Genomic DNA, 23888 nt, shown 5'->3' on the forward strand with positions numbered 1-23888 from the left:
TGTCTCTCACCAATGAAAGACAATCGCTTCTTTATCTCGGCTACTAGGTGTCAGAGAACTGCGGCATGTAGCGCCCATGGATACCGTCTTAAAGGGCGTGGCTCCCGGCTCAGACTGCTCTACTTGACTACAATATACTTGAGTACCACCTCAGAATAGAGACGTGTGTGATTACGTCTACTGTATCACCTAGGATCCAAGTATATACTCAACTACCCCCGAATCAACCATCAACAGAACAAAAGCCAACAAAGATGGAAACAATCCGCCGCCCTCACGTTAAATCCCTCGCTCACCGCGGCACAATCAAAGGCGTAACAATTTCAACATTGTCTTCTCCTACCAGTCAATCCAAAGACCTCTGCCACTACTTTGGCGGCGTCCGATACGGCCTTGCCCCCGCCGAGCGCTGGCGCCGCGCTCAGCCCCTCCCCGCATCCTTCACCTACGGCAGCGAAGAAGCACCGGGTTGTTGTGATGGGGGTGCGGGACTTTGTCCCCAACCGGGGTTTCTGAATATCTCGCCCGAGAACCCGGGTGCGTGGAACGAGGATTGCTTTCAGTGTAATGTTTGGACGCCTATTGGGGAAGCGCCTGAGGGGGGATGGCCTGTTTTTGTTTTTATTCGTGAGTATTGTCTGAATGGGTCCAAGATATATCGCTTTAGGACATAGAACAAGGTGATGATGTTCCACAGAAACCGTACTGACAGAAATTGTTCGGCCCAGATGGCGGATGGCTTCAATTCGGCACGCCCAATTCATTCAACCCAGCTGCATTGATCGGCGAAGCCGATCTCAGCTGCGTGATTGTGATGCCCGCATACCGTGTCAACCTATTCGGATTCCTGTATTCATCCGAACTGGAGGAAGACGCAGCCACTGTCGACGAGACAGTTGGCAACCACGGATTCTGGGACCAGAGACTCGCACTAGAATGGACCCAGAAGAACATCCAGCTATTCGGCGGGAATCCGAAGACCATCACGATCTCAGGATATTCCGCAGGCGCCAACTCCGTCTTCCACCAACTAGCCTATGACCTCCGACAACCAGACGAGCACTCTCTCGTCCGCCAAGCCTGCATCTGGTCAAACAGTCCAGCAGTGCAGCCCAAGCGGCCAGCCGAAACCCAAACCCAATTCAATCAACTCCTAACAGCCCTGGAGATCCCGATCACCCTGCCAAATAGCGAGAAACTCACCCGTCTACGCGCATTGCCCGCAAAAGTCCTCCTCGACAAAGCAAAAACAATCTCCCTCCACCAATTCCGCCCAACAACAGATACATCCTTCATCTCCTCATCACTCTTCGAAAATCTGGATACCGGCGCCTTCGCTCGAAGCCTGCTGGCCCGCAATATCCGCATTATAATAGGCGAATGTTGCGACGAGCGTTTCCTCTACAGTACATGGTTCCCACCGACGGATAATACCCTCTCGGCACTACGCACCCGTCTCATCGCAGATTACCCGGAACACATCGTTGACGCTGTTATACCGCTATATTACCCGGGCGGCTGTTTACCTCCGCACTGCAAGAATTGGGACCAGGATGCGTGGGGGAGGATCTATGCTGATATGCAGGTTCATTGGATGCAGCGTGGTCTTGTGTATGCGCTGACGGAGAACGAGGATGGGGTTGATGCTTCAGCGTTGTTGTTTCGGTATCGGATTGAGTGGCGGGCGAAGTGTGTGGAGGCGGTTTTGCCGATTGAGTGGGGGGTTACGCATTCGTCGGATTATCCGATTTGGTTCTTTGGGAATGGGGGTTGTTGGGAGAGGGGGAGAAGGGGGTTGTTAAGAGGGGGTTTGTTAATTCGTTAGGGAGGTTTGTTGCTGGGGAGGGGGACTTTGGATGGGGGGTTTCTGGGGCTAGGGGGGTTAGGACGTTGAGGGGGGATGGGAGTGTTGACATTGTGGAGGATGGGGATTGGGAGGAGGGTATTAGGGTTTGGAAGGTGTTGAGGGATGCAGATAGGAGGTCGGGGTGATATCTACTTGGCCCTGGGGGTATGTACTGCAAGATAAATATGAAGTATATCTATAGATACCTAACTACTATATGTAGCTCTTTGATATTCTAATATATGCCAAGCTTTCCCCGCATTATAATTACGTCAAGGCTCTCTGGGGTACATCATAGTACATAGTTAGTACATGCCTAGGTAGTCAGTACACGTATAGGGAATAATAGGAAATCGTCATAATACATGTGCTCGACAAGTATAATAAGTACCAATATAGTACTTGAGAGAGTGTGAATAAGGAGCTAGACCACTCTAGATCCCTACGGTGATTCACTACCGCGTTGCAACCCTAGTAACCTTCAGTTCTTATAAGGCAGCTTTCCCCCTCTTTGCCTTTCTCTGTATTACAAGTGTTCATTCCCATTAAACCAAGCTAAACTTGGAGAATCTTGCGGTAAGTTCCATTCTATTTCTAATCTATTTCCAGCTATTCCATATTTCATCTATCCCCAAGAGGCAACCCCGAACAAGAATGACGTCGTCGACTCCCAACCCTTAAAACGATATCTCATACCTCTTATCTCCTCAGTTTCTCTAGCATCCTATGCTTTTATCTCACACCTACTAAATCCTCAAAGAGCTAGACCACACCAATCACGGACTACTCCAACTGCTTAGAAATCTCCAACATGTCTGACGACAATACCCGCCGCCACTGGCACGGAATCCCCGGCGACCGTCACCAGCACATCAATGTCTGGATGAACGGCGGTGCCAAGAGCCCTAGTGGTCGTGCTGCGTGGGCAATGCCTACCACAGACACTAGAAGGGTAGGTCATTTGCCTCTTTGGATTTCTGTTTCTTATATATCATTCCCATGGCACTACATCACCACTATTACTACTCCTATACCTCTCTATCCATCTATCGATCTATCCCCCTATCATTTATCTACCCATACAACATCTCCAAACCCAATCTAACACCAAAATGAAGGACTCCAATACCTCCACCTCCTCAGACGGAACCAAACCCACCGAAGGCACCGCACCAAACCCCCCAACCCTAGCTGAACGCCGTCGAAGCTCAGCCGGCTCTTCCGGCGGTCTCTTCTCGAACCTGAATACACAGAAGCGTGAATCTACAAACCCGGATATGGCTACCCGTCGTGCGAGCTGGAATGAGCAGGCTGCCAAGGGAGGCATGTTCTCGAAGTGGTGGGAGGGATACACCAGAGGCAGTGATAGCAAGTAGTTTTGTTTCTGCCTTTTGTATCGTTTGTGTGTTTTGGGGGATTTGTATACTTGATATCGGGTAGGGGCCGGAGATGGAAATTGGGAAAATATGAAAAACACAAAACAGAAGGGTGAATGTTAATGGGGTTTGGAGTGTTTTTTTTTTTCTTGTTTTAGTTTTGTGCTTCTATGGACTTTCATGAATTTTATGATCTTTTCTATTTTATTTCTTTGATTAAGGGCTTGCTTGTTGTCTTTTTGCTCTTCTGTACGTTTTTAGTATGTCAATGTCCTGAAAAATAACACGAACATGTCTTGTGGATCCGGCTGGACATCTAGTGACGCGTTGATATCTTCTTTAAGCAAACGCTACCTACGATCTAATGTCAATTCATACAAAGATATTCAGTCTCAGTCTCCCCCTGTACCTCCAATCTCTGATCAGCCACCGATTTAATCTAGATGACGACCACTGCTGATTCGAAACATGATAAATTTATAATTATAACATATAATTCAGCAAAAGCCATGTACTCTGATTGCAAATGCGAAAAGGAATACCATGGTATTGAACTGGGAACCCCAAAAAACTCAACTTGGCACTGTATCACCCCATGGTCGTCTCCCAACTTTTCTCAATCATAACATCAACCCAATAAGCATCGTCATCCCCAGAATCCAATCTTCTCCAGACCTCATTAACCAATTTCAAACATACATGAATTGGTTTGGGAGGCAGGACATGCAAAAAAGACGTAAGACGGCCGAGGATGAATTTGCGCGTGCGCGAGACTTCAATAGCCTCCATTGAGATGGTAGGTGTTTGATTCGGGCTGTTACTATCCTCATCGACGCCTTCTGAATAATCTCCTCCATTCCGAGGTTGAGCGCCTGCATTTGTGGCCAGACGCGGGAGACGGAGCTCTGAGCAGGATGCTACTAGGAGGAATGGCTGCAAACAGCGGGTGCGTGATTCCAGGGGTATGGTTTTTAGCCGGGAGAGGGTTGTCACGGCGAACTCGGTCAGCCAGTTACTGTATAGGGTTTCTGGGGTGGGGGTTTGTTGGGTGTCTGGTGATGGCGGGGATGGTAGATTGTGAGCGGAATTGCGATAGAGACTGTGAGGGGAAGATCTTGTGGATGTTGAAGGGGCGGTGTGTCGAGAATTGGTGGTTTGTCCTGTTGCTGGACTGGGGCCGCCGAATCCAGCTGATAAGTTCATGCTGTCGAGGTCGATTGGGAAGAATGGGTCGCGGGGTTCTGGATCGGCGTTGCCGGGGTATCGGGATGATGTGGATGTTGGTGTGGGAAGACGGTTGTGTAGTAGGTCTGGGAAGACGCGGTATAGCTGCATGAGGCCGACGCATCGGTACGCCTCGGCCATTGTGAGGAGGTGCCATACTGGGGTATCGTCGTCACCGGGACTGACAATCTCGGCCTCGGAGGGATGGGCAAGACCTAAGAGGCGTTCTTCTAGTTCGCGAGCTTTCTCAATTGCTAATTGTGCACGGGTGATGTCATCTTGGGAGGTGAATCGCCTTGAGTGGATGCGCTTTCGCTCACGGCGGATGAGTTGCCCGACCTCGTGTACGGTGAACTGGGTGTCGCGCGCGATGCCGGTCCATGGGTGTGGGACTCGTTGTAGAACGAAAGACTCGCCCATAGGTGAAGTGTTTCGCGAATTTTCAGATAGAATCATGGTGTCATTATCTGCGACGAAAGAAAGCAACATTTCCCAGTAGATGAGAGCTTCTTCGAAGAACCGGTAGTTATTGCTGTCGTTCTTAGGGAAGCTGGAGCTAGGGTTATGTGATGATGAGGTGAGGGTATTGAGCTGCTTGCGGAGCAGATTGAAAAATGATATGCCTAAGTCACTTGGGTCATGCCAACTAGCCGTCTGTCCGAGCATTAGCAGCGCTAGCAAAGACTTGTCGTCTATTACTGCCTCGCGCGTGATTATTTCAACAGCTTCATCACGCATCCTTCGGCCCATGGGGCCGAACTGGGGAAATTCGGTGACCAATGTTGCGGCAGCCATGCTTTGCATTGTTCGACACATTGCTAGTGAAGAACCCCAAAGACGGGATACTGTGGTTCGGAATGGGTTCATCTGGCTGTCATAGCTAGAGAACAATGCTGCCACTTCTTTGAAATAGTACTCGATCAAGGTCCATGATGGATTATTAAGTGGACGAGACATTGACATGAAGTTATGTGGCGCAGAGCGATGTGATGCCGGAGGATAACTGCGCACAATAGCCGAAGGTGAGAAGTCTCGGTAAACCTTGTCGGTCTGTTCCTCGCTTGGTGTTGGTCCGATAAGTGACAGAAAGTGTGACAGATCCACACCGATATCTTCTGACTGTTCAAAGTCAGGGAAAGCATCTCTTTGGAGTGTGAAAGACGACGTTGCCGCCGCCATCGGGGACGGCGAGCATAGATCCGTCAGTTCGGGCAAAGACCCATGGCCTGAATGTTCCCATAGATTGTCACATAGAGGAGTTCGTTCGTCTAGGACAAAATTCGAAGGACCTGGTTCATGTGTTGGTTCAAAAGTTGAGTCATCCGGCAAAGCATCGTCGATTTGGTTTGCAGTCGAGGCAGCGGGACTCGGGGTTCTCGCCTCCGAGATTGATGCCGCTACTGCAGGACTAGACTGCTCATAATTGGTAACCCAGCGCAGAGATTGTGCATAACCAGGGCAACGGACGCCTAAGCGGGTACAGCGAGTGCAGTGAGGTTTCTCTTCGCCGCATTTGACCTGTGCATGTTAGTGATATCCGGTTTTCCCGGGGAAACGGGAAACACCGACTCGTTTACTCTTGCATCTTGCACAGCCATTTCTGGATTTCTTAACGCGGCGCATTATAAAGCATAGAGAAGATGAATCTGAGAAGATCCGACAGGATCTAAGATGCGGAGTATAGGCCGAGGGGAAAAAACCGTGCGGGGAGTCAAAATGGGCCTTATCAAGATAAACGGGATTCTTTTACCTCTTTGGGTGAAATAGGTGAAATGGGTGAAATGGGGGAAATGATATCTGGCTTGACTGTATAATATATATAATATCTAGGTATATGGAGGACTATATCAAGTATCTAGAGAGTATATACTATATACATTGACGTAGTAAAATAAAAAAGAAAACAAAGTACGGAGTAGTCCAGGGTTGCTTCGACAGCCGGAAAGTATTGATGACTCAGCGGTTTCGGGGTTGTGAATGGGCCCGGGGGCTCTGTGCTTGGTAATTGGACTACTTCCTAGATTATATCAAAATGAGAACCCTGATTGGATATTTACACCTACACAACACTCAATCATGAGACTTCTAGTGCGCAGCAAGGTAAATAATTGGCACCAAATGAGTATTTCCATAAGTCTAACATCAAGATAGGCAATCTCAACGGGACTTTTTCAAAGACTTGCAACTGTCAACCCAGTGGTGATCCTGGCTAATGCCCTGATATTCACCCCAAATCTCCGTACAAATTCAATTGGAAGGCCTCAATTGCAGAAGAATTTTGGTAGAAGTACCTTTGCTCGTGAATTTCACTCAACTCCTATCACAATGGCAAGCTCCTCAGAACTCAAGCGGACTTTGACACCAACCCTCCTTGATGACGTACATAAGTTGTGGTTTGATCATCTGAGCTGCGACGAGGCACTCGTCCTACCCGGATGGAGCGATATGGGGAAGTGGTTTTCTCATGACGAGGCATTTGACAAGGCCTGCGTGTAAGTGACCATTTGTTTCCTTATTTCGACCCTAAATTATAAGACTAACGAGTTAAAATAGCACCCAATTTCGCCCTGCTCTGGAAATAATTATTGGCTCTGGAGCATCAGCCTCGGACATTCTATCTGCAGTCAACCCATCCTCCCCGATGGATTGGCTCAGCCTCATTATTCTACTTGACCAGATTCCCCGCAATTCCTACCGGGGAGCTGAGTCAAAGCTGGTGTTTGGGCGCTTTGACCCATTAGCCGAGGAGATTGCCCTTCGGGCAATTAAAGAAGGGATACCTACACAGTCGCCGTATTTCAGGTATCGAATGGCATATCGTACTTGGTTCCATATGCCTCTTATGCATTCGGAAAACTTGGCTGTACATGAACAAGCCGTCAAGGTGCACGAGGATATAGCCAGAGACTTGAATGAGCTTCTGTCTAGGGACGCATCAACTCTTACGGAAGAGGAAAGAAAATGCCACGGTGTTCTATCCAAGCAGGCGGAGGCGGTGCAGACATTCTTGAGCAGTAATTCTGACTTTGAAAAGAGGCACAAAGTGATCATTGAGAGGTTTGGACGATACCCCCATCGGAACGAGGCACTGGGGAGAGTGTCTACCCCGGAGGAAATTGAATACCTGAACAATGGTGGGGAGACATTTGGTGGTGGCTCAAATTGAGCTTGTATATATTCACGTTACACATATTTATATAGGTAGTCCTACTGTATAATATTGATTTATAGGAAGAGCCAGCCTCAACAGACAAAAGCAGCGTTCAATTGCTATTTAGTAATAGAAATTGGAGACCCTCCAGGGGTACATTCCAATGGGCAATTTGGAATTCCATCCCAAAGCAGTAGGCGAGCACATGCCCTTCACCCCTTTACCCCTTGATAGGTCACCTGACCCCTTTCCTGTTTAGACGGCGGCCACATACCTTCATGCTAAGGTGTCTCGGTGGGACTCGAGGGGTTGGACGGTGGAACATAGACCCTCATCTCGTCCGATAAAGATAGAACCCCGGGGGTGAGATAATTGAATTTGCTCTTTTTTTCAAAATCCATAGCATTAGACAGAATCAAAGTCAAGTTTGTCTCAGGCTAACACCTGCCTAGGTGAGGTTGAGGTGTACATAGAGAAACAATTGTCTCATGCCGGTTTCAGTTATGCGAAACCACATAACCACAACACCGCATCTGTATTTTGTTACATAGAATTCGATCGCTAAGATGGTGTTTCAATCTTCCATCTTCTTGATTAACAACAGACCTTCCCTAAGTGCAATTCAAAACCACAGCTGGACTCTCGTTACTATAACTGTTGTCAATCAGAAGAAAGAACTTGGATTCGAGAAGGGTGATCAGAGGCAACAATGTGCATTTTGGTCTTCCTAGCTCACGTTTATTCATTATGATCATCGCACGCCAATCCTCTATCAGGCCATTCATTTTCTCGCTTCTGGCCGTGTCAGTGGTATCGTCCAAAGTGCTTCATCTCCTCCAACATGCCTCTTCTCTCCCTAGTGGCCAATTTGCGCTCTATTTTCCAACATTCTTTATCATTGAGGCTCTTCTATGCATAGCCGCGTGGGGACTGCTATTCAAGTTTACGGGCGTAAAGTCCTTTTTGGGCACTGCGGTGACAGTGGCCATAACGTGAGTACTTCAATCTACTTTTACTAGGTAGAGTCAATCAAGATTTTAACTGTTATAGATCTCCGAGTTTCATCTTGTCCTCATCTCAAATTGGGTTTTATTTTATCACTGGCAGTGAGATCCGCTGGGATGCAGCCACAGCCGTGGGAAACGACCCGGAAGGGAGAAAGCTGATGCTCAGTGGACTGAGATCATTTCTGGGAGCCGCAGGCACCCTTCTTCTGATCTCATGGCTGCTCAAACATTGGGTATACATTCCCATGGACCATTGGATGTCTGCGCTGTTTAGCGCAAAACCCGAAAAGGGGGATGAAGAACGCATCATGATCAGCCCGCAGAGAAAGTCACGGGCAGCACGACTCACTCAATTCTGGACAGTATGCGCCGCAGTAGTCATTGGGCTCTTGCGCTTGAGTCGTCCACAGGTCCCCTATAACCACATGTCTGAAACTATCCCATTCAGCTTTTTCCGGGCTTTGGGTTCGAGACCTGCTGAACTGCGCCAGACTGGAGATCAAGCATTCCCATTCGCGGACCTAATTGATGAGCCGTACTGGGAAGGCTCGCACGATCACTTCAAGGGTTGGACCCCGGGGAAGCCAGACTCCAATGCCCAAAAGGATCCGCCCGTATGGTCGTATGGAAATCTACCACCAGGATTCAGGCGGTGGAGTGAGAGAGAGTCTGACAGAGACGGAGACGAAGGAGACAGTGTTACTCTGGATGGGAACCGGACTTCTCAGAATAACATTTATAGCCCCGTGGATGACCCTCTTCGAATCACCAACCTCGACCGTGAAATGTTTGAGCCCGTAGCTCGGGCTCTCAAAGACCATAAAGTTCCTATTACACATGTCGTGCTTGTGTTGATGGAAAGTGCCCGCAAGGACATATTCCCATTCAAGGCAGGCTCACATCTGCACGAGGAGATTCTATCTTCCTACAGTACTAAAGACTCAGAATTACTACAAGGGGTCAACGCCAAATTATCACATTTGACGCCAAACGCGGAGAAGTTGACCGGTGAGACGAGTGGATTTTCGACAAATAACAACATGTCCAGCCCCTCCGGTGGTGGATGGAATGATACGACGGAACCAGGAATGGGTGGCATCAATGTCAATGGCATCCTCACCGGCAGCAGTCTATCATTCAAAAGCGCAGTCATGAACTACTGCGGTACGGGCCCGCTGCCGGTGAACTTCATGGATGAGGTCAACGCCCAGAATTATCAGCCGTGTATCATGCAGATCTTTGAATTGTTCAACCAACTCAAGGAGAACTCGACTAAGAAGGGTACAGTGAATCATAAACCTGAGACTGGGCTTGAGCACATTCACGATCGAAATTGGAGCTCTGTGTTCTTGCAGTCCATCACAGGACTGTATGACGAGCAAGATAAGCTCAACAATCAGATGGGGTTTCAAAAGTCCATCTATCGCGAAGACATTGGCCAGCAAAGTGCTAAATATTATCACGAGGGCATGGAGGAAATCAATTACTTTGGGTAAGCATATCATTCTCCCGCTGACTGGGGACTATCCCAGACTATCCGCACTCAGATTGCTAATACATTACCTAGATACCCGGAGTACGAGATATACCCATATCTGCGAGATGTGGTGAACAATACAATTGAGAATAACGAAAGACTTTTCCTGTCCCATTTTACGAGCACAACCCATCACCCATGGGGCACGCCCGCAGCATACCACCAAGAGCAATACTTTGCCGCAGACGGTCTCATGACGAAGCACGAGGACATCAACAAGTATTTGAACGCAGTCCGATATGTGGACACATGGCTTGGCGATATGATGAAGGTTCTCGACGAAGCCGGGATTGCAAACGAGACATTAGTCGTATTCGTTGGAGATCAGTATGTTGCACAGCTCGGCAAGAACAACCAGATAACCATATACTAATTCCAAACAGTGGCCAGGCGTTCCCCGAAGACGCGCCAGTCTCCGGTACCTATGAGAACGGACATATCAGCAATTTCCGGATTCCTCTTGTTTTCCGACACCCGCTATTGCCCGCACTCCAAATCACAGCAAATGCAACCTCGATGTCTGTCGTCCCGACCATTCTCGATCTACTTGTGAACTCGGGCTCGTTGAATGAAATAGACTCAAGTGCAGCTCTAGACCTGATGAATGAATATGAGGGACAGTCACTGGTGCGCCCATACCAAGCCACCCACAATGGCCGACAAGCATGGAACTTTGGCATTATCAACCCCGGTGGTACAATGCTCAGTGTTGGGTCTGCGGCAGTCACGTATCGACTCATATTGCCGCTCGCTGAGGACTTTGAGTATATTTTCTCTGATCTAGGCACCGACCCTAATGAGTTGAGTCCATTGCGTGGGTGGTCCCTCGAGGATTTGATCAGCCGTGTACAAAGGCAACATGGAGACAAAGCCGGGAAGTGGCTGGTAGACGCGGAGAAAGTAGGAAAATGGTGGATTGAGGAACAGAAAAGACTATGGAATCACCAATAATAGTAATTTAATAATGCAAATATATTTATTTTCAAATATCAGCCCAAGAAAAAGAAATAGCAAAGACAAAAAGACGAAAAAGAAGAATAGGAAGAGAAACAGGTTCCCTTGATATTGTTCGGTTTCTTTGTCTCCGCCTGAGGCAGACACACCCGCCCCACCTCCACCTCACGTTTTATATTCGTCGCATTTCTCGCGAATTCGGTCTTTTATTTGGGCAATTCTCTTTTCAACAGGAATTTGATTGATTGAGATTGCACACTCTGACCTCGGAAGTGTAGAGCATTAGTCGTGAGACCCCAACCCGGACTCATCCTGTGCATCCGACCCCTGTACCCCCCACCATTTGATTGCATCCCGGCAATTATTCTTCCACTCTTAAGCTTCTCACTGCAATATCCACCGACGAATCATGCAGGGAACATATTCCACCGATCCCGAATGGGCATCAGTCACCCCAATTGATCTGGATGATGGCTCGAGCTCGGGTGCCATGCCACTGGCGACCATCGCCTACCCAGACGAGTACCTCGAGGCGACCTCGTATTTGCGTGCCGTGATGGCCGCAAACGAGATGTCTGAGCGGGCATTGAATTTGACAAAAGATGTGATCTCGATGAATCCTGCGCATTACACTGTATGGTAAGTTTGCTAGCAATGGTGTACCCGTGACATGCCATATCGATATCTGACATTTTATACAGGATCTACCGAGCAAAGATTCTATTTGCATTGGAGAAGGACTTGAATGAAGAATTGAGCTGGCTGAACGATGTTTCATTGAAGTATCTGAAAAACTATCAAATTTGGTATGTCGACTATCACCCGACAAGCACCAACGCCAGAAAGCCATGAAAGAAAACGACAAAAAAAGCAAAAGACCCAAAAAAACAAAACTAATACCTAAAACAGGCACCACCGCCAAGTCCTGCTATCATCAAAAGCGCACTTTCCGACCTTCCCACCTAAAGAAGCAGACTTCCTAATGGAGATGTTCGCCCAAGACTCCAAAAACTACCACGTATGGACCTACCGCCACTGGCTCGTGCGACACTTCAAACTATGGGACCAACCACGCGAACTCGAAGACGTGGAATTCCTCCTGAAAGCCGACGTGCGCAACAACTCCGCCTGGAACCATCGTTACATGCTCCGGTTCGGGCCGCGGGACACATCGGCCCCCGACGCGGGAATGGTGAACGCGGGTGATCCTTCGACCGCGCCGGCGGAGAAGGGCAGGCTGTCTGTTGTCGATGAGGACATGATTGATGGCGAGTTGAAGTTCGCCCAGGAGGCTATCCTGCGCGCGCCGGAGAACCGGAGCCCGTGGTGGTATGCGCGTGGTGTGCTGAGGGCTGCTGGGCGTGGATTGGAGGAGTGGGAGGAGTTTGTTAGTGGGTTTGTTTCTGAGGGGGCTGTTAAGAGTTCGCATGCTGTTGAGTGGTTGGCGGATGTCTTTGCTGAGGGCAACGGGAGGGAGGCGGATGCTGTGAAGATGTTGACTATGTTGAAGGAGGAGTTTGATCCTATTCGGAAGAATTATTGGGATTATCGTATTCGGAAGTTGGATCAGGCTGTGGCTTGATTTGGAAAGGGCATTGCAGCTGTCATTGTTGTATGGATGGTGGAAAATGTGTGGTGCTGGATAACTTCTATCGGAATAATTCCCATTTTTTTTGAGTATCTTGGATGTTTTACGGAAAATTATTGCGTCCAAATGAGATGACATTTTGAAGTAAAATATCGCTGCATACGTTGTATGATTGTATGGGGGATGCCAGGTCCTAGGCCTCTATCTAGATGATAGTAATTAAAAAAATCTGACTCTAAGACAAGAGGGGCGGAAAGGAAAGGAAGAAAAAATGAAATTAACAACTGTAGTGCCGCAAATAAAACGCCGGAAGTCAAGCCAAAATATATTCATCATCATCAATATTCATGCCCATCCCTCATCCAACATTTTGCGCCATTCACAAGCCATATCAATAGTGACATAGCTACCACCACAGACAATGATAACAACCCGACTCTGCGAGTTGAGATTAGGAACAAGCTGCTTAAGCTTCGAGTTGAGTTTCTCGCCGACCTGCGGCTCAAGCTCCTGGTCCGTCTCATTATCCGGTGAGGTCGACCGGTCATCCCCATAGCCCTCATCGCGGTAAGCGACATCAGTCTCAACCAAGCCTCTCTTCCGCTTCTTGATGCTCTGAGCGCCGGCGCCGGTAGTCGCAGACGCAGGAACAGCAGTAGCAGCATCGCCTATGGCCGCCTCGATGCAGACACCGCATGCAAGCTCGACGAGGAGTCGTTCGTCGTTGGCGAGGCGGAGGACACCCCGGGCAGCATCTGCATCCGAGAGGACGGTGCTGTGCACCTTGATGCCTGGGGGCGGGGACACGGCGTACTGGAAGGTTGTTTCCGAGACGCGAACAGCGCCGAGAGAAATGGCCTGAGATGTAATCTTTGGGAGAGAGATAAGGGATTTGTTGGCGATAGCTGCAGCCAAGGAATCGGTACCGGCCGTCTCAATGGCGAGGAGGTGAATGGGGTTTGGTGTAGAGGAGGAAGAGGAGGTAATTTGCTTCTTTTGTCGTCGCTTTTCGATGCCCATGACGAGGCCGTTGAGGAGACCGCCGCCGCCGACGCTGCAAAGGATAGCGTCTAGTGGAAGGGCCCGGTCATTGTAGGCCTTTTTGTCTTCGGGGCTGGTGGCAGGAGGAAGCTGGGTCTCGAGCTCGTCGATGATGGTGCCGTTTCCTTCCCAGATAGGCTGGTTGTCGAATGGATGAAGGGCAATCTTAATCACATCCTGGTCATCCCCGCTGCTGGTCTTCATGATAGTTTCCCGCATGTATTCACCTGCTTCTGAGAATGTCTCGCCATGACGGATGACGTCTGCTGCGCCTGCTGCCCGGATCTTGTCAAGCATCAAGGGCTTAGTGCCCATGGGAACCACGACAGTGCATGGGTAGCCCAGGCTCCGGGCTGCACAGACGGCTGCCAGTCCGGCGTTGCCTCCAGACGAGGCGTAAAAGTGGACTCTGCGGCCTATGTTTGCTGGGTTGCGAAGATGAGACAGGATCTGGTTGCCCATAGCACGGGACTTGAAGGAGCCGCTGGGCTGCACGTTCTCTAACTTCAGGAAGATCCTACATCCAGCGGCCCGAGAAAGGCACGCAGACTCAACCAGTGGTGTCTCGATCCATGGCGTTTTGAACTGCAGTTGATCGCAGGCGGAAATATCGATGCTCCCCATTTTGATGTGTTGAACAAATGGAAGAGGAAAAAACGTTTCTGTTGGTCACCGGAGGAGTTCCAAGATCAGAAGTATAGAAATGAAGCCCCCAAAATAGTAGTAGATTGTTGAGTCGAGTGGTTACACGACAGTAGGGTGTATGTTCACTAAAATAGAGAGATAGGGAGATATCGGGAAGAAAAAGAAAAGCGATAAATACTGAAACATCCAAACTCCAGTATGCAACTATTAAGACATGTTTTGATATACAAAGTGAGCCTCCAGGGCTAAGGCCAAGGTTTTCCGACGGGAAACTCCAGTTTTCCGTCTGATAGGATGACCGTAGTATCCACGGCTCTGGCCCAGTCTTTCCCGTCAACAACCTTGAGGGAAACTCCAATTATAGTGGGTCGGCCATGACGCCCATGACATACCGTTTGTATTAGAGTGGCCAAGGCTGGGAAACTTGACGTCTCAGCTTTCAAGCTGTGGAGGACCCGGGAAAAAAACCTCATAGAGCCTGGCGTATCTGCGGAGAAAATGCAAATCTTCATCCAGACGGCCCTCTCAGCCGCCTATGATTGGTCGCCATTCGATTCCTCTTATCAAATCGAAAGCTCAAAAATAGGCGCATTACTCCTCAGTGAGCAAAGGAGGAAAAAGAATACCTTTCTTAACGCCCTCACCGTAATCTGGATCTGAACCGTACGCCGTGGCCGCGAATGCCCGCTTGGAGGGGTCCGAGGTATTTACACAGAGCAATTCTAGAAGGTCATGAGACTTGCCGGGCATGAACGGTTGCAATAAAATGCCAGCGATCCGCAGCGATTCCGCCACGTTGTAGATGACTCGTTGGGAGTTGGGAGTTTTCCACGGCTCCGCCGCATGGAAGTACTTGTTAGTCTAAAAAAATAGGTCAATACTCGCCGAACCCGTGCGGGGATGATCACATCTTACCTTCTCAATAATGCTCATAGTCTCTTGCAGTGCGGCACGCGGGTTCAGATTCTCCATAAGCTCGGCAACCTGCGGAGGTGTCTTCTCCAACATTTCCTGATGTTCCAAGTCCTCAGGGGTAGCAGCTGGAAGCTTATCCAATCCGGCATCGATAATGTAAGAGCGCAAATTGCCACGCGCACATCCAATTGTACGCAGAGTAAGGTTTCCGATGCCCCCTGAAGCAATTTCTTGTAATCCCGGATGATAAAGGAATTGTCAAAGTCTGCATCATCTGCAAGGCCACCTCGGTACGCTAGGAAAAATCTCATGCCATCGACTCCGAACCGCTCAATGGCGAAAAACGGGTTCACAACATTGCCTGTGGATTTAGACATTTTCTCACGATTCATCGTCCAGTGTCCGTGCACCAAGACATTCCGAGGCAGGGGAAGATCAAGTGCCATGAGGAAAGCAGGCCAATAAACACAATGGAATCTGCCAAATGATTAATTTTTGCACGCGGTCTTTCGGGAGGACTCGTGAACTCACCGAATAATATCTTTCCCAACCACATGCAAGTCTGCAGGCCATGCAGATGTGCTTTCTTTTCCAGGTGGGAAAGGATACCCAGCTTTGGTCAAGTAGTTGACCAGCGCATCTAGCCACACGTAGATTGTCTGCGTGTCATCGCCGGGAACAGGTATGCCCCAAGTCAGACGTTCCGCAGGCCGAGAAATCGAGAGATCTTGTAGTCCCGTCTCAACTCCCCTGACCACAGCAGCTGTGTAGGAGGTAGGAGTGATGAACGGATCTTCTCTTTTGTACAAATCAAGAAGGCGATCTTTGAATGCTGAGAGACGGAAGTGGTAGTTGGTTTCTGAGGACCACTCTACCTCTTTGCCCGTTTCTATTGAGACCTATGCGTGGTTAGTATTCATACTCGTTCAAGAGCTAATACATTACATACCATGCGTTTCCTCCCTGTTGATGGGTCTAAGGAGTTCTGCACTTGCGTCTGTGGGTAAAATGTTTCATCGCTGACTGAGTACCAACCTTCATGCTTCGAGGTATAGATATAGCCCCGGTGTTGCAACATTTCCTACTCGTAATTAGCTATGCCCTACTATGAACGGAAGATAGTCGCCTACCCAGAAATATTGGACAGCATCTCGATGCGCGGGGTCGGTGGTTCTGATAAAATGATCGTTGTCGAGGTTTGCAGCCTTTGCTAGGGCCTATATTATATAAATCGAGTTAGAGACGTCCTTGGATATGATGACGGGGACTCGCACCTCAAAGGTTCGGCAGTTCATGTCGCAAAATGCTTGAGTATCCATGCCCGCTTGAATGGCAGCTTGTTGAATCTGTGATTGATGTCAACACCCATTATCGACCTTCAATCCTATTCATATCTTGTACCTTCATTCCATGCTCATCGGTTCCAGTCAGTAACTGAGCATCGGTGTTCCCGAGTAAGACCTGCCACCGCTTCATGATGTCGGCGATCACCATTGTGTATAGATGGCCGACGTGAGGAGCTAGAGGATAGAAGTATTGTTAGCAAATCAGTTTTTCATGTGCTCTTGACTACATATAATTCTCACCGGCATTGACATAGAAAATTGGCGTTGTCACATAGTAAGGCTTGTTAGATCTTTGCGGCGTAGTTGCAACTCCGCGTTGGGGAGTGGCTGCCCACCCATGCTTGCGGGATGTACAGTTCCACAGATGCCTCGATCTCAGAAGCTGAGACGCCCTGAATATCGAGCGAAGTGGCGTCCTTGTTGTAGCCATTGGGATAGTGGTAACGGTAAGAGGAGCGTCGCATGTTATTCCGCACATCTCGGGTGGTCCGAGCTTCTCCGCAACTCTCGGCCATTTTTTTGCGCGTACATTGTCGCGCTTGCATCGTCATCGACAAAACTCCCGGACATACCTCAAACTTGTCGTCAATAAGTACAGTTTTTTTTTTATAAATATTACTTGAACCTTATTTCGGCTTCGTCTTACACCACGCACAACTATTACCCGGTTTATTGCCAACTTGAAATACCGATCGCAATGGCCACAGCAAGCGAGGATACACTGACCAAAGTGTCGACTGAGGGTAAGTCTAAGATTATAAGCCAGTCTCATCCCTTATTGGAAGCCAGCTGACATTTTGTTTGCTTCTTTGCTCAGCTGCGACCGAGTTCATCAAGACCTTCTATCCAGCTTTGGGATCAAACCGCGAATCTCTCAGCTCTTACTACTCCCTCGAGCCCACAACTATCCTGTTCAATGGAAATCGTGTTGCAGACGGCGCGGCCGTTCAAGAAATCTTTATCAATCAAATGTCGCCAACATACTACGAAGTCCAATCATACGACTGCCAGATCATCAACAAAGCATACCCTACCATTTTGCCGGGTGGCGGACTGAAGCCACAGTCAGAGATGGGAGTCAAAGACATGTCATTTCTCATTGTAGTCAGTGGATTTGTGCGCTATGGTGAGGGTCGCGATCAGCCGCAGCGTGGATTCAGCGAGACGTTTGTTCTGGTCCCCAATCCATCTGCAGAGAGGGCGCGGGGCCGCAAGGATTGGCTTATCGAAAGCCAGAACTTCCGCCTTGTCGTTTGAGCCACCATACAAATTTGATCCAACAAATTACAAATAGCCACACAAGTCAACAAACCATGCCATGTGACACGGAAGTGAAAGAGAACTGAGACTGAGCCATGTCTACCCATCACCAATGATGAATAGCTGGGAGATACGATGCAAGAAATGATCCACTGCTTGAAATTGCTTCAAAACTAGAGCGCCAGACGCCAGGAAGGGAAGGAAAATGATGGTATTTCCCCCATTATTATGGGGATTACGGCCCAGCCGATGTCTTGCGCGGTATGCGGAGGTTTGCTTTGACTCTTTCAAGGAGCTCCTCACGCGTCGCAGCCTCACTCGGTAAAAGGCCCCTCTGAGATATCTGGTCAGCGCACCATTCTCAAGAAAATGTATGATTATCTGGACTGAGTCATGTCTGAATAAATCACTGGAACATACCGCTTTAAGCCATCTTGTCATCTCATCCAGTGTCCAGTTTTCGGGGTCTAGCTTCTATTAGTCTTTGTTTGATAGCCAGTAACACCTATTCTCACCGCCAGTGGGATCTGCCTGTGCAGGAAGAACATCGCTGCCCAAGATGGTATAGGCTGCCACAGCAGTGACCATTCCTGCAAATCCTATATAGGAAGATTGTGGTCAGAAATGTGGACGAGTACCTTATCTTGAAAGTATTACCTAGGAATAGATTCTATAAAGTCCAGCATTAGATACATTTCTCAAAAGTGTAGACTGACATGTTGGTAGTACCTTGGAATTCAATGCTCTGTCTAAAGGGGTCGGCATCTCGAAAAATGTTGCAATGATTCTTTGAATTTCTTGAGTTGACGTAGAATCCTTCTTTCTGAAGAGGTTGAAAGAGAATAAATAGAAGAAGAAAAAGTCTTAGGACACGTGCAAAAGACAAGTAATTCAAGATGAATAGATGTGAACAGTTCGTCAAGACGCGGGTTGTACCGCCACACCGCGCCACCTCCACTGCTGCCTTCGAACTATACGGTTGCACCTACTTCAACTTCATTCTTCAATATCTCCCGGTTAATGGCACTTTCCTTTGAGTTATTATATACGTAAACATAGAGTCATGGTTATTACCTACGTAGAAAATGTAACGCCAAATTTGTAACTCTCATTGTTCTAAGCCATTGCATCGCATATCTATCTATACTCACCAGTCTATCATTATTATCCTCGCTCATTTCAAATCACTTCAAACAGCCTGTCTTGATAGAAAATATGGAAGCAGTCATCTTCCTGTCCTCGGTTACATTCGTCATTGTGGTAACAGCTGCCATTATACGGGGGTACGATTGATCAGTTGCAGTATCAGGCCAGACATTGACCCTATTTACAGCATAGCCTTTTACAGGCGATACCGAGTCCGCCTGCAGGTCACATCAAAAGAAATGTCTCCTTCACAGAGTTTGGACTTGGAGAGATTCGACCCTGAAGGAAGTGCACCCGTTCAACCGCCGCAACTACATCACCATTCACGACTGGGAAGCAGAAATTCGAGATGGCCAGGATATACCGACCGACGGACTCAACCATCGCGAACAATGGTGGATCATTTTGCGTCATACCGAATTCCCGAGGAAGCAGATACCACCATCCATCATTTCCCGCAAGCGCATTCGCCCCGAAACCTCCCAGCCACATTTATGGCCCCGGCTGCACACGCCACAACACCCCCACCAGCCACTGCACTTACCCCACCTGAGGCACCCACTTTAAATCCCTCATGACTAAGCAAGGGCTTTTGCAGCTTCAAGCCCTAACGTGATCCGCACACATTCACCTTAGAGGCCAGTGTCGACAGTGAGCTTTCTCTTTTGCACCTTGCTTCAAAACACCCGCAACCGTCATTATGCCTGCCGAAGTCTCCGATATCAAGCAGTTCATTGAGATCTGCCGCCGGAAGGATGCCTCCTGTACGTTTACGCTGCATTGATGGACTTCCAAGATGAGACTTAGAGATGGTCATTGATGCTGACTGTTTACGCCTCTAGCCGCCCGCATCAAGAAGAACGGCAAGACCCAGCAGACCAAGTTCAAGGTCCGCTGCCACCGCAACCTCTACACCCTCGTCCTGAAGGACTCCGACAAGGCCGACAAGCTCAAGCAGAGCCTGCCCCCTGGTACGTTTCGATCGCATTGGTCCGCCGTCTAAGTTGCTGGGAAAATGGAAGGATATACAGCTTGGAAGATGGATTTTGGATGTTGCTTTGAACCTATGCTGACGATTTCTTTCTGAACAGCCCTCAAGGTCGTCGATGTCTCCAAGGGCACCAAGAAGACCAACTAAATTCGGTAACAATGGAATGAACGGAGAATCGGAGTGCGGCGTGATTGGTTGTTGATGCATGCAAGACCAACTGTTGGGGGGATACATGACGCGGGCTTGGTCCCTCTGCGAGCCGACACGGGGAAAACTCCGTGGCGTGGAACATGAATTTTACGTCGGGGGAGTTTCTTTGCGCCTTTGAAACCGGCTGCTGTCATTCACCGGCCAGGCGACTCGCATTTTCTGGACGCACTCGAGGAACACTTTTGTCGGAGGTTCCAGTCCCTACAACCCAATGAAAAAAACAGTTGAAATATCATTACTACATAGGTTTCTCCTCCTCAGTCGAGATTTCCTAACCCATTATTCTCGTCATGGATGTTCTCCCGGCTTCGATCTTCCAAGGCAACAAGTAGACGGATAAATACTGGTGTAGATCGACGGACCTCGGATTGTCCAGGCATTGTAAGGGCCTCCGGCCTTTTCTCTCGACTCAACTTCATATCGACGCATAATCCTGTTGTGATCCGTAGCCAAATAATCTCGCTGGCATTGTGACTACAGTGACTGCAGTTCTTTTTGTCCTTTGATGGCTCGACCGAAAGCAATGACAAGGCCTATTTTTACCCGGCGTTATTCTTTGATACGGTTCGAGACTGCCTCGCCTCCCCAAGTCCTTGTTCGAGCCTTTGTTCGAGTCTACTTCATACTTTTCCTCGCATAATACCATTGTTGGGGATGACTATCGCCAACAACAGGTGTTCACAAAGCCCTTTGTGGTTCTTTTCTTCTCGTAGAAGTCACACCAAGGATGTCTATAGCGAGTCTCCTCGAACCTACCTATATAAATCCACTTGGACCTCGTCTAAACTGAAGCAAGCTATCAACAACGTTGACAATATCGGCATACTGTTCTTCTCTACTTATCTCGGTTAAGTAAAAATATATTGTCTATCCAGAATCTCATCCGGTTTTCGACATGGGTTCATTCAAACTACCCAACGAGAGTATAATTGGAAATATGTGTCACCAAAAGCCATTGGTCTCTGCTATGGGCAATCTTAGCATGTTTCCACCGGAGATTATCTTCAATATCCTGGATGAGATTTTGGGGAGCTCCCCCAGGTTGACGCATGAGAATTTTCACGCCATCAACCAGCTAATGAAAGTTAACAAGACACTAGAACAATACATCAAACTCGGATGGATGAGTACCAATGCGTCGAACAATTTCAAGCAGCGCGTTAATTCAGTCCAGTGGTATCCAAATATCATTAATGCGCATAGATCTCTAACCTTCAAGGGCGTAGACCACAATTGCATCATTCCCATTGAAGGTCCCCGCGACCTCGGCCCCGATCTCATCACAGGTATCATTTTTGATGACTGCACCGATTGCTTTGAGCGGTTCTCCGAGGTACTGCCTCCTACCCACATGAGCTGTTGCAATGAGGGCGGTTGGTCATTTATTTCTCTGGCACTGCATGCTAAATCCGAGAAGCTACTTGATCGTTTCTTCGTCTCAGGCTTCCCTTACGAATTGGAGAAGTTTATCACCGGTAGTAGTAATGCTATGGGGAGAGGGCCGTCAATCCTTGGGCTTTCTGCCTCGTCTGGGGACCATCAGTCTTTCGCCAGGCTCTTCAGGAAACTGAAGCAAATCTTGAACGGGCGCGGCTTCCAGAGGACTCTTAGAGATAAACTCACGGGTAAGGAGCGAGCAGCTATCCGAAGTGTTGCTCCTCAGTATCTACAGAAGATGTTGTATGAAGCTGGTCTGGCTGCTATGCATCCGACTCTACGCTATAGTCCGTACTACTCTGGTAAGCGCACCCTGATGTACTAGTCTCCTCGATCCATGTAGTTGCATATATGTGCTCACGCTTCAGATAAAATCACTATCATCCTCCGAATATTTATCTGTTTGTTCCCTGGTAGCTATCTCATGATGTTCATGTCATTGACCTTGTTTTCTTTTACTAACTCAACCCTTGTCTTCATAATACCACTTTCTTCTGCATTATCAGGTGTTAGTATCCAGCGTTTATAACCAACCAGATACAAGTTTCCTTGCCTTAGGTACAGTAGTTTCATATTACCGGATAGACCTCAATCCTCTGGATGTTTAACTAACTTAGTACCCAGTTATTCATGTAGATCATTACTCTTCAGGCCACGGCACTTAACTTCTATACATATTACCTTCCGCATTACTTGGCACGTCACAGATTCTCTTGGCATAAATCGTTTCATACGTTAGATTAGTGGTCCCATAAGGATACATAGCAGATTCTATATTCCTATCGGCCCGCTACCCCCGGATCAGCACCATTAATTGCCATTATTGGCTGCAGAAATTAGCCATAAAGGCTGGAACTCGCCCCCCTGGCTTCTGCACCCCAAATATGTACATGCGGGACTCTATTCTCCAAGCCTTTGGCTTACCTAGTTCTCTTTGTTAGGATAAAATGGCTGGCCCCATGACTCCTTGCAATGTATCTCCTTGATGGGTCAAACGCTGAGGCTTTTCTATTCAGACCAATAGAATCATGAAAAGTCTGGACTCCGGCTTCCATGTATGATTTTCCACCAGCAATTTTCTATGATAAGTCTTATATTTAAGCCCGACGTTGCGCTTTTGTGTTCAACCCGTGCCAATTGAAGCAGTTGTGTTTGGCGCTATTCCAGGATCAGAACGGACCTCCTTTAGAGACGTAATGCCCGGCTAAATTAATAATTACATAGAGGAATAGACAAAGACGAGCCCTGGGAGGGATGGGTATAAATATAAGAGTCGAGGTCCAAGGTATGTCTTGCACAGACAGAAACCACACAATTATTTATCAAAAATCTAGTGCAAAATGGCAATTTCAAAGCTATCTATGCTCCTAGCCTCTGCATCTCTTGTAGCAGGCCATGGCTATGTCTCCAGCATCGTAGCTGACGGCAAAAAGTAAGTTAATTCAACACCAAAAGTCTCCATACCAGCAGCCAACTAACCACATCATCAGCTACACTGGTTATATCGTTGATAAATATGCCTACATGTCAGACCCCCCAGAAAGCGTCGGCTGGGCAACAACGGCAACCGACCTCGGTTTCGAAGACGGCACTGAATACCAAGACCCGAACATAATCTGCCACCGAGACGGAGTCAACGCAGCTTTGAGTGCGCCTGTCACTGCTGGCTCCAACATTGACATCCAATGGACGACTTGGCCAGACTCCCACCACGGTCCTCTGGTTACATACCTTGCCTCCTGCAACGGTGACTGCAGCACGGTCGATAAGACCACACTGAAATTCTTCAAGATTGAAGAAGACGGTCTCATCGATGGCGCAAATCCTCCTGGCACATGGGCTACCGATGATCTTATTGCTGCTGGGGGCCAGTGGACTGTGAAGATTCCTTCTACTATCGCTGCGGGTAACTATGTCATGCGGCATGAAATTATCGCTCTGCACTCCGCTGGCCAGTCGAATGGTGCTCAGAACTACCCGCAGTGCTTCAATTTGCAGGTCACTGGGGGTGGAAGTGATGTGCCTGAAGGCACGCTTGGTGAGGATTTGTATACAAACACTGACCCGGGGATCTTGTTGGATATTTATTCTACGCTGACTTCATATATTATCCCGGGACCGGCTCTGTATGTCTGAGTCAGTCAGAGCTATAAGGAAAGATCAGGTGGAGGGTGCTTTGGAGGGATGTGACTTTGGATGCCTTGTTCTAGTGTG

General features: G+C 48.4%; 14 protein-coding genes across 14 annotated transcripts; 10 read left to right on the plus strand and 4 right to left on the minus strand.

Annotated features, from left to right (window-relative positions):
- Positions 1-254: 254 nt before the first annotated feature.
- On the plus strand, positions 255-1825 carry N7487_006494 (putative carboxylesterase; the record flags this gene model as incomplete). The annotated part of the gene is made up of 2 exons (XM_056874241.1): positions 255-627; positions 729-1825. The coding sequence occupies 2 exons, from the start codon at positions 255-257 to the stop codon at positions 1823-1825; spliced, it is 1470 nt and encodes a 489-aa protein (XP_056731961.1).
- An 832-nt stretch (positions 1826-2657) lies between these two features.
- N7487_006495 (uncharacterized protein) lies at positions 2658-3222 on the plus strand (the record flags this gene model as incomplete). The annotated part of the gene is made up of 2 exons (XM_056874242.1): positions 2658-2798; positions 2965-3222. The coding sequence occupies 2 exons, from the start codon at positions 2658-2660 to the stop codon at positions 3220-3222; spliced, it is 399 nt and encodes a 132-aa protein (XP_056731962.1).
- Positions 3223-3810: 588 nt separating this feature from the next.
- Positions 3811-6044, minus strand: N7487_006496 (Zn(II)2Cys6 transcription factor; the record flags this gene model as incomplete). Its single annotated transcript, XM_056874243.1, has 2 exons — positions 3811-5964; positions 6024-6044. 2 exons carry the CDS (start codon positions 6042-6044, stop codon positions 3811-3813), a joined length of 2175 nt encoding a protein of 724 aa, XP_056731963.1.
- A 478-nt stretch (positions 6045-6522) lies between these two features.
- N7487_006497 (DUF924 family protein) lies at positions 6523-7612 on the plus strand (the record flags this gene model as incomplete). The annotated part of the gene is made up of 3 exons (XM_056874244.1): positions 6523-6546; positions 6598-6938; positions 7000-7612. 3 exons carry the CDS (start codon positions 6523-6525, stop codon positions 7610-7612), a joined length of 978 nt encoding a protein of 325 aa, XP_056731964.1.
- Positions 7613-8344: 732 nt separating this feature from the next.
- Positions 8345-11092, plus strand: N7487_006498 (uncharacterized protein; the record flags this gene model as incomplete). The annotated part of the gene is made up of 4 exons (XM_056874245.1): positions 8345-8589; positions 8648-10096; positions 10172-10468; positions 10525-11092. 4 exons carry the CDS (start codon positions 8345-8347, stop codon positions 11090-11092), a joined length of 2559 nt encoding a protein of 852 aa, XP_056731965.1.
- A 412-nt stretch (positions 11093-11504) lies between these two features.
- On the plus strand, positions 11505-12677 carry ramB (bifunctional protein farnesyltransferase/protein geranylgeranyltransferase; the record flags this gene model as incomplete). Its single annotated transcript, XM_056874246.1, has 3 exons — positions 11505-11734; positions 11797-11901; positions 12005-12677. The coding sequence occupies 3 exons, from the start codon at positions 11505-11507 to the stop codon at positions 12675-12677; spliced, it is 1008 nt and encodes a 335-aa protein (XP_056731966.1).
- Positions 12678-13028: 351 nt separating this feature from the next.
- Positions 13029-14348, minus strand: N7487_006500 (putative L-serine dehydratase; the record flags this gene model as incomplete). The annotated part of the gene is made up of 1 exon (XM_056874247.1): positions 13029-14348. One exon carries the CDS (start codon positions 14346-14348, stop codon positions 13029-13031), a length of 1320 nt encoding a protein of 439 aa, XP_056731967.1.
- Positions 14349-14919: 571 nt separating this feature from the next.
- N7487_006501 (methionine--tRNA ligase MSM1) lies at positions 14920-17060 on the minus strand (the record flags this gene model as incomplete). The annotated part of the gene is made up of 9 exons (XM_056874248.1): positions 14920-15230; positions 15285-15416; positions 15467-15761; positions 15816-16183; positions 16234-16365; positions 16415-16501; positions 16559-16630; positions 16686-16804; positions 16871-17060. 9 exons carry the CDS (start codon positions 17058-17060, stop codon positions 14961-14963), a joined length of 1665 nt encoding a protein of 554 aa, XP_056731968.1. The 3' UTR covers positions 14920-14960.
- Positions 17061-17327: 267 nt separating this feature from the next.
- On the plus strand, positions 17328-17887 carry N7487_006502 (putative nuclear transport factor 2 domain protein; the record flags this gene model as incomplete). The annotated part of the gene is made up of 2 exons (XM_056874249.1): positions 17328-17373; positions 17448-17887. The coding sequence occupies 2 exons, from the start codon at positions 17328-17330 to the stop codon at positions 17885-17887; spliced, it is 486 nt and encodes a 161-aa protein (XP_056731969.1).
- A 238-nt stretch (positions 17888-18125) lies between these two features.
- On the minus strand, positions 18126-18655 carry N7487_006503 (Ish1 domain-containing protein; the record flags this gene model as incomplete). Its single annotated transcript, XM_056874250.1, has 5 exons — positions 18126-18224; positions 18311-18357; positions 18406-18489; positions 18548-18560; positions 18584-18655. The coding sequence occupies 5 exons, from the start codon at positions 18653-18655 to the stop codon at positions 18126-18128; spliced, it is 315 nt and encodes a 104-aa protein (XP_056731970.1).
- A 450-nt stretch (positions 18656-19105) lies between these two features.
- On the plus strand, positions 19106-19614 carry N7487_006504 (uncharacterized protein; the record flags this gene model as incomplete). The annotated part of the gene is made up of 2 exons (XM_056874251.1): positions 19106-19173; positions 19239-19614. The coding sequence occupies 2 exons, from the start codon at positions 19106-19108 to the stop codon at positions 19612-19614; spliced, it is 444 nt and encodes a 147-aa protein (XP_056731971.1).
- Positions 19615-19646: 32 nt separating this feature from the next.
- Positions 19647-20528, plus strand: N7487_006505 (60S ribosomal protein eL38). The gene is made up of 3 exons (XM_056874252.1): positions 19647-19800; positions 19879-20007; positions 20128-20528. Exons 1-3 carry the CDS (start codon positions 19737-19739, stop codon positions 20172-20174), a joined length of 240 nt encoding a protein of 79 aa, XP_056731972.1. The 5' UTR covers positions 19647-19736; the 3' UTR covers positions 20175-20528.
- A 676-nt stretch (positions 20529-21204) lies between these two features.
- Positions 21205-21999, plus strand: N7487_006506 (uncharacterized protein; the record flags this gene model as incomplete). The annotated part of the gene is made up of 1 exon (XM_056874253.1): positions 21205-21999. The coding sequence occupies one exon, from the start codon at positions 21205-21207 to the stop codon at positions 21997-21999; it is 795 nt and encodes a 264-aa protein (XP_056731973.1).
- A 1015-nt stretch (positions 22000-23014) lies between these two features.
- N7487_006507 (lytic polysaccharide monooxygenase auxiliary activity family 9 protein) lies at positions 23015-23810 on the plus strand (the record flags this gene model as incomplete). The annotated part of the gene is made up of 2 exons (XM_056874254.1): positions 23015-23106; positions 23165-23810. 2 exons carry the CDS (start codon positions 23015-23017, stop codon positions 23808-23810), a joined length of 738 nt encoding a protein of 245 aa, XP_056731974.1.
- Between the last annotated feature and the right edge of the window lie 78 nt (positions 23811-23888).

Source organism: Penicillium crustosum (genome assembly GCF_028827405.1).
Source record: "Penicillium crustosum strain IBT 35664 chromosome Unknown utg000002l_segment0_segment0, whole genome shotgun sequence".
Classification (NCBI taxonomy): domain Eukaryota; kingdom Fungi; phylum Ascomycota; class Eurotiomycetes; order Eurotiales; family Aspergillaceae; genus Penicillium; species Penicillium crustosum.